At 41.1% G+C, this 14,539-nt stretch overlaps 1 protein-coding gene across 5 annotated transcripts in view; it reads left to right on the top strand.

The window, feature by feature from the left end:
* Window positions 1-14,539, top strand: part of ATP11C (ATPase phospholipid transporting 11C) — a 225,721-nt gene that overhangs the window by 150,885 nt on the left and 60,297 nt on the right. For all 5 annotated transcript variants that reach the window (XM_043974013.1, XM_043974011.1, XM_043974010.1 and 2 more), the window contains exons 14-20: window positions 2,096-2,247; window positions 3,724-3,795; window positions 5,926-5,999; window positions 6,907-7,010; window positions 7,906-8,087; window positions 11,709-11,969; window positions 13,875-14,049. In XM_043974013.1, the coding sequence (XP_043829948.1) occupies window positions 2,096-2,247; window positions 3,724-3,795; window positions 5,926-5,999; window positions 6,907-7,010; window positions 7,906-8,087; window positions 11,709-11,969; window positions 13,875-14,049 (1,020 nt within the window). The remainder of the gene's footprint in view (window positions 1-2,095; window positions 2,248-3,723; window positions 3,796-5,925; window positions 6,000-6,906; window positions 7,011-7,905; window positions 8,088-11,708; window positions 11,970-13,874; window positions 14,050-14,539) is intronic.

Genomic DNA, 14,539 nt, shown 5'->3' with positions numbered 1-14,539 from the left:
AGCAGGCCACACATCAATCCTCATAGGGGATCTACCCTATGTGATGCATAATGTAAAATGCTTTGAGGGGTGGGGTGGGGGTAGGAAGGGGAACCAGATAGTTCAAGCTTTTGGTTAGTCCTGTGCTCTCTCTTGAGCCTGCTGCTTTCCACTACTCCTGCTAAACACCTCTTGAATGGCCTTCAAAAGGAGGCTTTAGAAGGTTGAATATTTCTTTTATTTAGTACCAGATATTATAACGGGAAAAGAACTTGATTTTATAAAAAATTATTATTTCTTTGGTTAAGTTTAAACTTGACAAATGTCCACAAATACAAACATTACCATGAAGAAAGAGCAGGAAAAAAAAGTTTATAAATGGAACTGCTAATCTTTTAACAGTTTCAGAGCTTGTCTTTATCTCCCATTATTCTGGTCATTTTTTAAAAAATGCTTCAGTGACCCTCTTTTTTTCCCCTTCTCTTATCATTCTTGCTAGCCCTCTTCCCTTTTTGTCCCCACGAACACCTTCCTCCCCATTAAAGAAAACTCCCTTCTAGCAAGAGAACTTTAGAGGGCATCTAGTCCTTTCCCTTCATTTTATAGTTGTCTCTCCTCAGACACTTCCTAGCTATGTGACCCTGCGCAAGTCACTTAACCCCAATTGCCTTAAAAATATCTGGAGCCATCTCCAATCTTGCCACTGAACCCAGATGGCTCTGAAGGAGAGAGTGAGGCTGGTGACTTTGCACAGCCCTGCCTCATTTAAATCCATTTCACTGCAAGTCACCCTGACTTCATGGTCCTCTTCAAGAACGAAGGACAAACAACAACAGTTGGGAAACTGAGGTCCAAGGAGGAGGAGGTAATGCTTGATCATCAGTCTTGTTGGCCATTCCACAGGATCATTTCCTTGAAGGAAGGTCCTCTGGTCTGGATGTTTAAGGAGCTGGGGTCTTATGCTATCTAAACTCCTGCCTGCTTGTGCGGGAGGCCCTCATGCTACCATATTTGGGATCTGATTGATTTACTCCTCCAAGATCATCCAATCTTGTTCTGTTCTGAAAGAGTTAACACGCCAATGCATAGAGGTATTAGGACTTCGAACCAGGGACTGCCAGGGCACCTGAAGGCTCTGCCTTCTTTAAGACATAACAACCTTTTGAATAAATAAGATCGATTCCAGTTTCTTGGGTTAGAGTGAAATGTTCCCAAACACAATGGTTGGGGCCCATATGGAGGCTTTCCTAGAGGTCATGATATGGGCAAGGATAGTGGAACTCCCCATATCTACTGAACTGTGTATATCAGTGGTGTCAGTCAACCTCAAATAGAAATGGAGGCCAGGAAGCTCAATCCAGCCGCATATTTGTTATCACATTGAATGTCACCTTGGCTTTATTGTTAGTTTATTTCATGGAATATTTCCAAATTGCATTTTAATCTGGTTTGGGTGTGTTACAGCTGTATGTGGCCCATGGGCCACATGTTTGTGTACATCACAGCCTTCTCTGATGATGCCTTTTCTGTGCTCTTCAATTAGTTTTGTTCTTCAGAGAGCAGGGGCAGGAGCACCAGGTGGAAGTTGGCGAGAGGAAGATTCAGTCTTTTTGTTTTTAACATTTACTTTTAATTTTTTTTTCTCAAGTCACATGGAAATAAAACTTTTTTTTTGGTGAGGCAATTGGGATTAAATGACTTGCCCAGGGTCACACAGCTACTAAGTATCAAGGGTCTGAGACTGGATTTGAAATCAGGTCCTCCTGAATCCAGGGCTGGTGCTCTATCCACTGTGCCACCTAGTTGCCCTGAAATAAAACTTTTAAACTTTTTTTTTTTTAATTTTGAGTTCTAGATTCAGATATAGTCTCGATGAAAGGAAACCTTTTTTGAGACAGCTGCCCTGAGAGGTAGTGGCTTCTCTAACACTGGGAGATCTTCAAGTAGAAGCCTGAGGCCTGCTTGTCCTAGAGGGTAGAAGAGGAGGGAAAGTTGGATTGGGTGACCTTTGAGGTCCCTTCTTATGTTGGGGAATCTGCAATTTTGTGATCCTCAGTGACTAAGACAGAAACACCTTTTTTTTTTTTTTTAAATATTATCGCTGTTGTAATTGCAGAGTCGAGAGCAGCTCTTTCTTCGCGCCCTTTGCTTGTGCCATACTGTGGAAACCCAAGTAAAAGATGATGTTGATGGAATTGTTGAAGACACCGAGTTAACATATATCTCCTCATCTCCTGATGAAATTGCTTTAGTAAAGGGAGCTAAGAAGTAAGCACGGTCTTTTATTTTTCTCCTGAGAAAGATTTTATTTTTTTTGCTGCAAGAGATAGGGAAAAAAACGGGGCTTTATCTCTGTTCCAGTGTCTTTGTCTAGTGAGTATGTTTAAAAGCTAATACAGAATGAGAGTCAGATGACATTTAAGGGTTCGTGAGGGCGTCTCTGACGTGAGCAATACAAAATATTTATATAGGCTGGAGGCTGTGTGTCATAATGGATTAGGGGTTATCCTCTGATTCAGGAAGACATGGGTTCAAGACTTACCTCTGACACATACTGGCTGCGCATCCTAGAGAGGAGAGATTATTTCATTCTTTGTACTTCTATCTCTAACACTCCTCACCATAGTAAGTGTTTAATAATTCCTAGTGTCCCTCAGCAAACCACTTAACCTCTCAGGACCCCAGGCAACTTTCTGTAGCTACAAGTTGTAGAATACTTGCCAGTCAGCTTTGGCAGAGGCAGTTTCTGTATTTGGAGTTCCCCATCCCAATTAGGAAGAAAGAAAGCAAGCATTTAGTAAGCACCTGCACCATGCTAAGTACTTTACAAATATTATTTCATTCAATCCTCATAGTAACTGTGGGAAGTAGACACTGTCATTATCCTGATTTTACAATTGAGGACACTGAGGCAGACAGATTGAGTGACTTACCCGGGTTCACACAGCTGGTAATTAATTGTCTGAGGCTGGATTTGAACTCAAGGCTCCCAGATTCCAGGTCCAGTGCTCTATCTACTGCCATCTAGCTGCCTCAATTAAATCACAGTCAGACAAAAATATAATCTTGTAACACTGATATTGGTGCTCATCAAATAGGAACTCCCAGAGCATTTACTTTTTGTCAGTTAGCATTTTGTCCACTTGTACAATAAATGATAGAATGTTAAACATAAGAGAACGATAGGATATTGACTTGTCCTAGGGCTAGTTGTATCAGCTCTCCATCAGAGAAGACAAGAAGAATGCTAATAATGGTAGGAGCCAGAATGGCTTAGTGGATTCATGTCCAAACTTAGAGCCATGAAAAGTTGTGTTCAGGTTTCATCTCTGACCCATGTGTGAACCTGGGCAGGTCACCTCCATTCACAGTGCTCCTGACAGTTGTTTAAGACAAGAGGTCCTAACCAGGGTCTGGAGACCCCACCTAAGGAGTCCATGGGTAGATTTCTGGGGGTCTAGGAAGTTGAGTGGGAAAAACATAACATCTTTAGTATAATCATGTGTTTTATTCTATACACTTAAAACCATATTTCTGAGAAAGCATCCACAAACATCACCAGAGTGTCAAGGGGGTCCAGGACACACAAAAAGATGTTTTTAGACTATCAGCTATAACTGCCAATCGGCTTTCATGGAGAAAGTTCTCCATATTGATAAAATCATAGGTCCAGATCTGATGATGCTGACAATGATAAGAGGGACATATGGGAAATACTTCAAGTGTTGGTTTGCTCTTTTGCAGGTATGGATACACCTACTTGGGGATTAAGGATGGCCGCATGAAATTGGAAAACCAACAGAATGAAATTGAAGAGTAAGTAAGAATTAAAAATGGGTCTCATTTTCTTGACATCTCAGTAAACAGCCAGTGAGTTGAGAAAGGACTGCAAAGGAACCTGGGTTCAAATAAAGAAAAGGAGATCTCTTTGCTTTGATGGTCTGGGTTTCATGGGTGGAAGGATGAATTTGGTGACTTTGCTTCCCAATGATGATAGTTATCTGGCTTTCGTATGAAAATCAGCACCGTGGGTTTTCCTTGGCTAATGAGTTGAGCCTTAATGGAGTATGTCAAGATGACCTTCCTGCTGAGATGGTGAAAATAGTCTAGGTGTATATAGCTCATACTGCTGGGTCAGTTTGCCCTGACCTCAGGACTACCCAGCCCACCTTTGGATTGTGACCTTGGTCTTATTATATAATTCCAAACTTGCAGGGAGACATAAATTTTTCCTTATTGTGGATTATCATGTGTGGAAGATTTTATTTTGGGGGCTGCAAGAGATGGGAAAAACATAGACTTATCTCTGTTTTGGTGTCTTTGTCTAGGGAATATTTACAAATTAATGCAAAGTCAGAGTCAGATATTTAAGGGCTTATGAGGGAATCTCTGACGTGAGCAATGAATAAAAATATTGCCATATCCTGGAGGCAGTGTGTCATAGTAGATTAGGGGGCTGTTTTCTGAGGCAGAAAGACATGGAAATGAGCATGGGATCTCGTGTCAGAGGGACTGACTTCATATCTGTCCCTGTCATTTATTTGCTCTATAGCTTTGGTTAAATGAGCAAGTCACTTAACGTTTCTGGGCCCTGGGTCTTTTTATTTAAAATTATGACTGGGTTGGACTGGATAACTGCTAAAGGCCATTCTAGTTTCAAATCTATGATCTTATGAACATACCCTCTCAGCAGCACCACCTGGTGACGGTCACCCTGTCTTACAATGTCCAGGTTACAGGCACCATGATCTAGAAAGCCGTCCCCTTTCTCTGGCTGGGGGACGCCCTCATCTGCACTCAGAACACTATGCACTCTTTTAGTCACGTAGCATATTCCCACTTATATTTATCAAAGACATAATTTCTTTTTTTTTCCCTTATTTTGTGGGGCACTGAGGGTTAAGTGACTTGCCCAGGGTCACACAGCTAGTAAGTGTCAAGTGTCTGAGGTCAAATTTGAACTCAGGTCCTCCTGAATCCAGGGCTGGTGCTTTATCCACTGCGCCACCTAGCTGCCCCACTATCAAAGACATAATTTCACCTGCTCCCCTCCATTCAGGTAAGGAGCATTTATTAAGCATTTAAGTATGGACCAGTAGGGTAGCTAGGTGGCTCAGTGGATAGAGCACTGGACCTAAAATTAGGAAGAGTCATTTTCATGTGTTCAAATCTGGCCTCAGGCACTTACTAGCTGTGTGACCCTGGGCAAGTCACTTCACCCTGTTTGCCTCAGTTTCTTCATTTGTACAATGAGTTGGAGAAGGAAATGACAAACCACTCTAGTATCTCTTCCAAGAAAACCACAAATTGGGGAAGAGAGTCGAACACAACTGAAAAAAATTACTCAACAGCAACAACATGGGCCAAACGCTATACTTAAGTGCTGAGAATACAAATATAACTTGAAAAATAGTTTCTGACCTCTTAAGAAGCTGATCTAGATCGTTAGTTCCTTGAAGGGGTGGTGTCCCATTGTTTCCCATGTCTCTCTCACTTCCTAAAGGAGAGGGCTTTGCTTGTAGTAGGAAGTTAATAATAATTTGTTGAATAACTAAAACTTTGTGCCTTTTTATTTAGAAAGCCAAAACAGGGGGCAGCTAGGTGGCACAGTGGATAAAGCATTGGCCCTCGATTCAGGAGGACCTGAGTTCAAATTTGGCCTCAGACACTTGACACTTACTAGCTGTATGACCCTGGGCAAGTCACTTAACCCTCATTGCTCTGCCCAAAAAAACCCCCAAAAAAACAAAAAACCCAAACCAAACCAAAACAGCAACAACAAAAAAGAAAAGAAAAGAAAAGAAAGCCAAAACAACCCCCCAACACAATTTTTGTTTATTTCTTAGTACAATCAGTGTAGTCCCTATCCTTAGTATAATTTAGATTTAGTCCCTATTCTTAGTATAATTTAGATTTTTCACTTTTTCTGTTTATTTTTTCCTAAAGGTTCGAGCTTCTCCATACTTTACACTTTGATTCTTCCCGGAGACGGATGAGCGTGATTGTAAGAAATGCCCGAGGTATGTGTTGAAGAATTGTGCTGCTGGCAACAATGTCTGGTGATCCCATGGTGTTTTATGGTTCCGACAGCACCTCTGTGAACATTAGCTTATTTGAACTATACAGTGACCCTGAAAGAGTATGACAAATATCAATTTTCCATTTTGCAGATGGGGAAATTGAGGCTTAAGATGCAAAATTGAGATTGAATTAATAAATGGACAAGCAATTATTAAGTACTCATCGAATGCTAGGCACTCTGCTGAGTGCTAGGGCTGCAAATATAAAAGCTCCTTCTGGAAGCTTACATTCTAATTGGGGAAGACATGTATAGGGGAGTGATATTCATGGAGGAGTATTTCGGTTTGGAAAGTTACAAAGATAATGAATCCAGGAGTCATAAGAGAGTGGTAACATTGGTATTTCTTTAAGTATGGCTTCAGAGCTAGAAAGTGGGGGTAGGCCTAGACGGAGCCTGCCTAGATGTAGTAGGCCATGTGAGGTACTCACTCTCAATCAGGACAGTAAGGCCTCAGGTCAAGAGTTACAGAAATGAAAGGGTAATGTCCTCCTGCCTTTGGTGTTATGGTGGCACGGTAGACACCAAAAAGAGGTTCGGGACTCAAAGTTCACTTGATTCATTCTCGTGTATTTTTACTTTTCATTAAAAAAGCTTTATGGCTACATTGATTTTTTCATAAAAGAAAATCACTTCCACTCATTTCTGGTAGAATATAAACTCCTTTAGGACAGGCACTGTTGTCTTTTGTTGTTTGACCTTGTTTCTCTTTCTATTAGTGCTTAGCATACTGCCTGTTACCTCGTAGGCATTTAATAAAGATGTATTGAATGGAATTGAATTATTAATAGCTTCATGCAGATTTTTTTCCCCTTCTCTCATCCACATGTTCTGGTTCTTTATTCTAGGTGACATATTTCTCTTTTGTAAGGGAGCAGACTCGGCTGTTTTCCCCAGGGTGCAAAGGAGCCAGATAGAACAAACTAAAGTCCATGTGGAACGCAACGCAATGGTAAGTGGTCCCTAAGGACAACTTGGTAAGGAGGTTTCCTCTTTAAACACATTTTGATTCAGTATTTATTGTACATCTTAGGTTTGGAGAGGGCAGTATTAAAGGGCATTTTTCTTTGCCTTTTTTCTCTTTTTTTTTTGAAAAACACCTCTTGGTATAGTTTTCTAGTATGAATTTGTAGTTTTGGAGACTTGTCTGGACTTTGATAGTATAATATTTCCCTTAAAAATGCTGATAGCAACCCATCCATGACTACCCATTTGATGCCATTCTTGTCCTTATCATCCCATTAGTTTGCTATAGGGGGGGTCCCTTATATGTCCTTTGCTCTCTTTTGACATCTCAAGGAGGCCACTCCTCGATTTCACTGTGTGCTCAGTCAATCTTTTTTTTTCTATTATACTTTTTTGTGGTATCTATTACTTTGCTCATTTTTTTTTTTACTCTTCATCATTTCTAGCTTTCCTTTGCCAGGACTATAACTTTGACAATATGAAGTATTTTGTATGCTGAAAATGCAAAAAAGTTAGCTTTTATTTAAGAGAGGATTCCCATTCATTGTTATGTGAATGTGTCCATGTCTGTTGTGTATACAGGGCAGGCCAGAAGTCACGATGTTTTCATAATGTTTTGAAAATTATTTTTTCTTCATTTTTCACTATTTATTAGATTTGATTTTTTTACATGTAATGTAAATTCATTTCCTATATATACTGTGTATGATGCTATGGTATTATAAATTATAAACAAAAAATAAAGGACTTATGAAATATTGAAACCCCTTCGTGACTTTGGGCCCACCCTCTAGATGGAAAGTTGGGAAGGATTTCAAAGGCCCTAGCTTAGACCTGTTCCTGGCATGGTAGCCAGAGGCCACTTTATTGTTTGCTTCCAGGATGGATATCGAACACTGTGTGTGGCCTACAAAGAATATACTCGGGAGGAATATCGTGTAGTTAATCATCAGATCCTTGAGGCCAAGATGGCTTTACAAGAGAGAGAAGAAAAGTTGGCAAAGGTTTTCGATGAAATCGAGACTGACATGAATTTAATTGGATCCACTGCAGTAGAAGACAGGTAAATGAGAAAATGGTACAGGACCAGGAGTCTAGAGCCCTGGGTCCCAACTGTGGCTCTCCCAGTTACTTGCTGGGTGACCCTAGTCTTGTCCCTCTCTCTCCACTCAACAGTGGAGAATTCAGTCTATCCTAGTTCAGACACCCATTGTTGCTTGCCTGGTTTACTGCAATAGCTTTCTTCATTTGTTTCCCTGACTCTGGTCTCTTCCCTTTCCAGTCCATTCTCCATAGAGCTGCCAAATTGATATTCCTAAAGCAGATCTAAACATATCATTTCCCTCGTTCCTAAAGCAGATCTAAACATATCATTTCCCTCTCTTTGCTCCAGAATCTTCAGTGGCTTCCTGTTACCTCTGGGCTAAAATAGAAATTCCTCAGGCTTACATTGAAAGGTCCATACAATCTGGCTCCCACCTGCCTTTTCAGACTTGATTTGTGTTATTCCCTCTTTTTACCCTTTATGTTTCATGCAAACTAACCTGCTAACCATTGCTGATAATAGTGTTTCAGCTCTCACCTCCCTGTCTTTGAACAAGTTGCCCCCTTGTCAGAATTTCGCTTCCTCTTCCCATCTACGCACATAGAATCCCCATTTTTTTCAAAGCCCAGCTCCAGTAATGTTGTTAGCACTCTCTGCATTTCTGTTTCTGTCTCTCTGTCTCTCTCTCTTTTGTACCACTCACCCCAGTAGAATATACACTTCTTGTTGGTTAGAGGCTCTTTTCAGTATTTTTTTTTTATCTCAAGCACCTAACACAGACCTACTATGTAGGCTCACTACCATTATATATACCCAGACAGGCCGATCCTGTAGCAAGTGCATAATCAGCATTTCTTCAATTCAATTTAGCATTCCTGAGCCTCAGTTTCCTCCTGTAAAATGCAGGAGGAGTACAATTTGACTAGATATCCTTCAAGGGACTATCAACCTCTAATCCCCAATGGTCCCATGTTACTCTAAGTTAGTCCAACTGGTACCTGATCAACAATCTATCCCCTTTCATAATATGTAGCCTTGACCTGAACACTGACATTGAGAAGAATCCCACTTCCTTCCATGGCAGACCATTTGCCCAACTAATTCCAGTATAGGGCAGCATTGATGAGGTTCAAAAGTACTCTAGGAATTCATGTTGGGAGGAGCACTCACTTCAGGCATGAGGATCAGGAAAACCTTCTTGGGGGCAGTGGTGTTTGTTGATTGGAAAGGATTTATATGGATATTGTTGGGGGAGAGCAGGGCAGAAATAATGAAGTTCAAAAGCTTTTTAAAGTGTGCAAAATTCTTTGTATACACTGTCCCATTGGAACTTTACAAACAGTCCCATGAGATAGGGAAAACAGTTATGCTTATGCCTAGTTTACAGATGAGGATAGAAATGAAGGCCCAGAGAAGTTCAGTGACTTGCCCTGGCTCACACAGCTTATAGACTTTCAGAGGGAGGATTCCAGGCCTTCGAGTACCTCAGTGCCTCCCAGAATGGCACCAGCCCTTTAATACTTACTTCTCCCAGGGCTAATGAAATGGAACAAGAGCCGTGTTCCCATGTTGGCCACAGTTTTATGTAACCTACTTAAGTCGCAGATAATTTTACTAAAGGTGACTTGAGTCCTCCCCAAGTGAGCTTCAAGCTTTGCGTTTATCCTGCCTTAGAGCTGACTTTTTTTAGGCTCTTAGCTATCTTCACACTTTCCCCTCTTTCTTATTATAAGGCAGACACATCAGCCCTTCCTATCAAAAATAGTCAATATTCAGAGCAGACAGGCAAACGGTTTTGAAATGTGATAAGCTTCATCATTTCATCCTGCTGAAGCTTAAGCACAGCCCAAGTTACTCACAGATATTAATCCTCATTTCAGGCTTGGAGAATTCTCCCCTTAGGTATGTAGGAGGTTCTATCCATTTTAATAAGATCCTCTTCCTCTCTGAGGCAACCTGGATAAATGGATAGAGGGGCCCATCTTGGAGTCAGGGAAATTTGGGTGCAGGTCTTCCCTCTGATGTGTACTAGCTGTCTGAAATGGAGCAAGTCAGAAAATCTGGGTCTTAGAGCTAGATGGGCCCTCAGAGAACATCTAGTCCAAACTCCTCATTTTATAGAGGAAGAAACTGAGGCCCAGGGAGTTGGAGTGATTTGCCCACAGGCAGAGGTCACACATAATTATCATAGATCTAGAATGAAAAAAGGACCTCAGAGGCTAATAGTCAGTAAACATATATTAAGCACCTACTTTGTGTCAGGCACTATACTAAGTAGTAGGGATGTGAGGAAAGGCATGTGACAGACCCTGCCCTCAAGAAGCTTACAATCTAATGGGGTAAATAACATATTAAAAAAATAACTGTGAAATGTGTGGTTTGAATTTGCCCAGAATGGGTACATAATGAAGTCTTGCAGACCTTTGGTGGGGGGAGGGAAGGGGAGGACTTTCTGGAGATCCTGAAATCCAAGAGATCAGCCAGGGATGATAAGGTAAATTCCTTGGTTGCCCACCTGAAACAGATGGTCTGATATCCACCCTCCAGGAGGGACCCCAGGGCCAGGGCATGCCAAGGAGGAGAAGGAGGCAATCTAGTACTAGGAAACTGAGGCCTAGGGAATAGAAGTGATTTGCCCAAAGTCATGCAGGTAGTAAGCAGCAGAATTGGGATTCAAGACCAGTTCCTCTCCACTTTAAATCCAAAGGTCTTTTCCTTGTACCACACTGTCCCTGATATATATATTTTTAGTGTGTCCCTGATATTTTTGCAGTGTCTACCCTCTCATCTTACAGGTTAGCAAACCAAAACCAAGGGCCACACAGGTAGTAAAAGTGAGAGGATTTGAAGCTTAGGGCCTCTGATTTTCATTCTACTGTATGATGCCTCCATCAGTCAATGAGCATTTATTAAGCACCTACTGTGTGCCAGGGATGCTATACATTTCTGACAAGCTGTCAGTCTCTTGCTGGAGGGAGTTTCAAGACCCATAGTATCTTACCCTGGTAAAGTCACAAGTCTAAAACACCTCCTTCAATAACAAAATGACATTTAGTATTATTTGTAACCCTGGGACTGAAAGAGGCCTTCAGAAGCCACCTAGTTGCTCTTCTTCCACTCCCTACCCTTCCAGTCTAAATTCAGTCACCCAAAAATGGTGATTCTCTATTCTTCCCTCATTGTCCACTTCCAGTGCTCTTCAGGGATATGGAAATCACCAGTCTCTGTTTTCTTTGATCAGGTAGAAATAGAGGAGAGACTGAGTTAATGAAATTAGCTAAAATGGCAGCAAGACGGGCATTTTCCCAAGTTTCCAAATACTTGAGTTAAGAGCAATGAATATCACTCCTAATTTGGTTATACCATAGCATAGCACAAGGGCTGTCCCATAATTCTGGAAACCAAAGTTAATTTGAATTTGCTTAATCAATAAATGGGTGGCTTGTAGTGCTGTAAAGGTGTTTGAGGGGTGGCATGGTATCGGGAAAAGGATACAAAGGAAGGAAACAGAACAAGATACAATCTCATGATTGGGGAAAAAATGTGAATCACAAGGTTAAAATAAACTCCATGAAGCTGACATTGGGAATGACTCTGGAAATATGGAAGGGAAAAAGTTGTTTTTTCTTTTCCTTTTAGGCTTCAGGATCAAGCAGCTGAGACTATCGAAGCCTTGCACAAGGCAGGTATGAAAGTCTGGGTGCTCACTGGGGATAAGATGGAGACTGCCAAGTCTACCTGCTATGCCTGCCGCCTCTTCCAGACAAACACTGAACTCTTAGAGCTGACCACTCGCACCATCGGAGATAGTGACAGAAAAGAAGATCATTTGCATGAACTGCTGGTTGACTACCATAAGAAGCTGCTATATGAATTCCCCAAACGGCGAAGCATCAAAAAGTAAGAAAGAGACGGCTTTTGGGCAACCTCGTGTCCGAAGGCCAGTGCTGTGTGCTCTTTGTTTGCTATGTGTTTTTCATCACATCCTTCCTTGAGTAACTCTCCTAATAACCCACTCACCAGACATAGTGGCCTCCCCCGCCACCCCCCTCCCACCCCATCACATCTGAAAAATACAATCAGTTTAGGTTTTCATAAAGCTTAGAAAAGAAGCAAAAGGCATAAGTCATTATGGTCATCAGTATTCAATGTGAGTATTGAAAGAAAGAAAAGGGGGTTTTAAAAATGTTTTTATAGCTTCTTTTTTAAAATTTAATTTCACCCTAATGGAGGCAGGACCTAAAAGTGATGGAGCAGAAACAAATCAATGATCACACTTAAAAAAAAAAGTTTAATTGATGTCTTTTGTGTTTACTCCACAGTTATTTTCAGAAATCTCCCTCTCCCTACTGAACCCTCACTTCTCATTGATTGCAATAGGGAGATGGAACCCACTGAGGCAGTAACCGTGGTTGACAGCATATGTTATTCTGTATCCATAGTCCCTCCCTAATGAGAGGATGGAGATGTGTTTCATGGTCCATTTTCCAAGACCAAGTTGGGTCATTATCACTATTAAAGGCTTAGTTGCTTTTTAATATTGTTTTTATTTACATTACTAAAGTTATTATATGTCTTACTCTCCTGGTTCTACTTTCTTTACTCTGTATTATGTCATTTGAATGTTTTAGTATCTCTTTGAATTCCTCATTCATGGGTTTGTTTGGTTTTTTTTGTGAGGCAATTGGGGTTAAGTGACTTGCCCAAGGTCACACAGCTAGTAAGTGTTAAGTGTCTGAGGCCGGATTTGAACTCAGGTCCTCCTGACTCCAGGGCCGGTGCTCTATCCACTGTGCCACCTAGCTGCCCCTCATGGTTTTTTTTGTGCGGGCCAGTGAGAGTTAAGTGACTTGCCCAGGGTCACACAGCTAGTAAGTATCAAGTGTCTGAGGCTGGATTTGAACTTAGGGCCTCCTAAATCCAGGACCTGTGCTTTTATCCACTGCGCCACCTAGCTGCCCTGATATTCATCATTTCTTACAATCCAACAATATTCCATTATGTTCATGTATCATTTTGTTCAGTCATTCTCTAAATGGTGGCCATCGAATTTATTGCTACCATGAGAAGTGTGACCATGGACAGTTTGGTGTAAATCAGAACTTTGTTTCTGACTTTGCCTTTGTGGTATATGCCCATTCCTGGGATTGCTATGTCAAAGGGTATGGACTGTTTAACCACTTTTCTCACATTATTCCAAATTGTTTTCCAAAATGATTGGACTATCTGACAACTCCACTAACAGTATATTAACATGCCTATCTTCCCACATGCTGTTAGATATTGACTATTTCTGTCTTTTATTATCTTCTCTTCGGAGAGGTATGAAGTGAAACCTCAGAGATATCTTAATTTCTATTTAATTGTATTAATTTGGAACAACTTTTAATATGGTTCTTTATAGTATGCATTTCTTCTTTTTAAACTGTTTGTATTCTTTGACCATTTATCTATTGGGAAATGGCTATTGGTATTACCACACATTGAAGGAACTACTTAGAGTATTCTCTTGAAATCCTAGGTTCCAGAGGGAAACCACTGTTTTATAAGAACTCAATACAGATTTTCTTATTTTCCAATCTGCCACACTCACCAAGGATCAGTCTTCCCTAAACCATGTTCTTGATTTAAGTTGACATGAACTCTACCCAATCCCAATAGCACTGTGCCCATGACAGCGTCTCCCTTTGGCCACCTGTATATCCATTCATGTGCTCCAAAACTCCCCTTTGGTTCTTTCAAAAATATATACTAGACATGTAAAGTTTTTATAAACTCAAATATATTTTTCTTTTCTTTTTTTAGAGGATGGGGAGAACATCAAGAATACGGACTGATAATTGATGGGTCGACTTTGTCCCTTATATTAAATTCTTCCCAAGAGTCCACTTCGACCAATTACAAAACCATCTTTATGCAGATTTGTATCAAATGCACTGCTGTTCTCTGTTGCCGGATGGCCCCTCTACAGAAAGCACAGGTAACTAAGACTAGGGAAACGGCCTCAACTCTTATCGCCCACCCTGCACGGGGTTGAGGTGGGGAAGAAGGGTTCAGCTCTTACCTGGAAAATACATTTTTTCTAGCAAGTTTTCCAATAGGAATTATGATCGGCACTCATCTCTCCCACTGTTTGCTGTCTCTTTAACCTTTGCCCTTGAATGTGACCTGAAATAAATAAACATTTTGTGTCGCTCATAGGTCCTGTCTGGGTATGGTTCAATTTCTTTCCTTCCTTTCATTGTCAGAACTTCTTAAACGAATGACCTTTTCCTGCTGCCTCCCCTTTCCTTCCCACCCACTTATGACCCTATAACCTGGCATTCATACTTTAACAAAACTCTACTCCCAAGGGGCAGTGATCTCCTTCTTGCCCAGTCCATTGGCCCTTTCTTTGCTTTTGTAACCCATTGACCTCTCTGCCATATTTGACACTGCTGAACATACCTTCCCTCTTTTCCTGACTTCCA

This window comes from Dromiciops gliroides, chromosome X (genome assembly GCF_019393635.1).
Source record: "Dromiciops gliroides isolate mDroGli1 chromosome X, mDroGli1.pri, whole genome shotgun sequence".
Taxonomy (NCBI): domain Eukaryota; kingdom Metazoa; phylum Chordata; class Mammalia; order Microbiotheria; family Microbiotheriidae; genus Dromiciops; species Dromiciops gliroides.
This window is presented reverse-complemented; position numbering and strand designations above follow the sequence as displayed.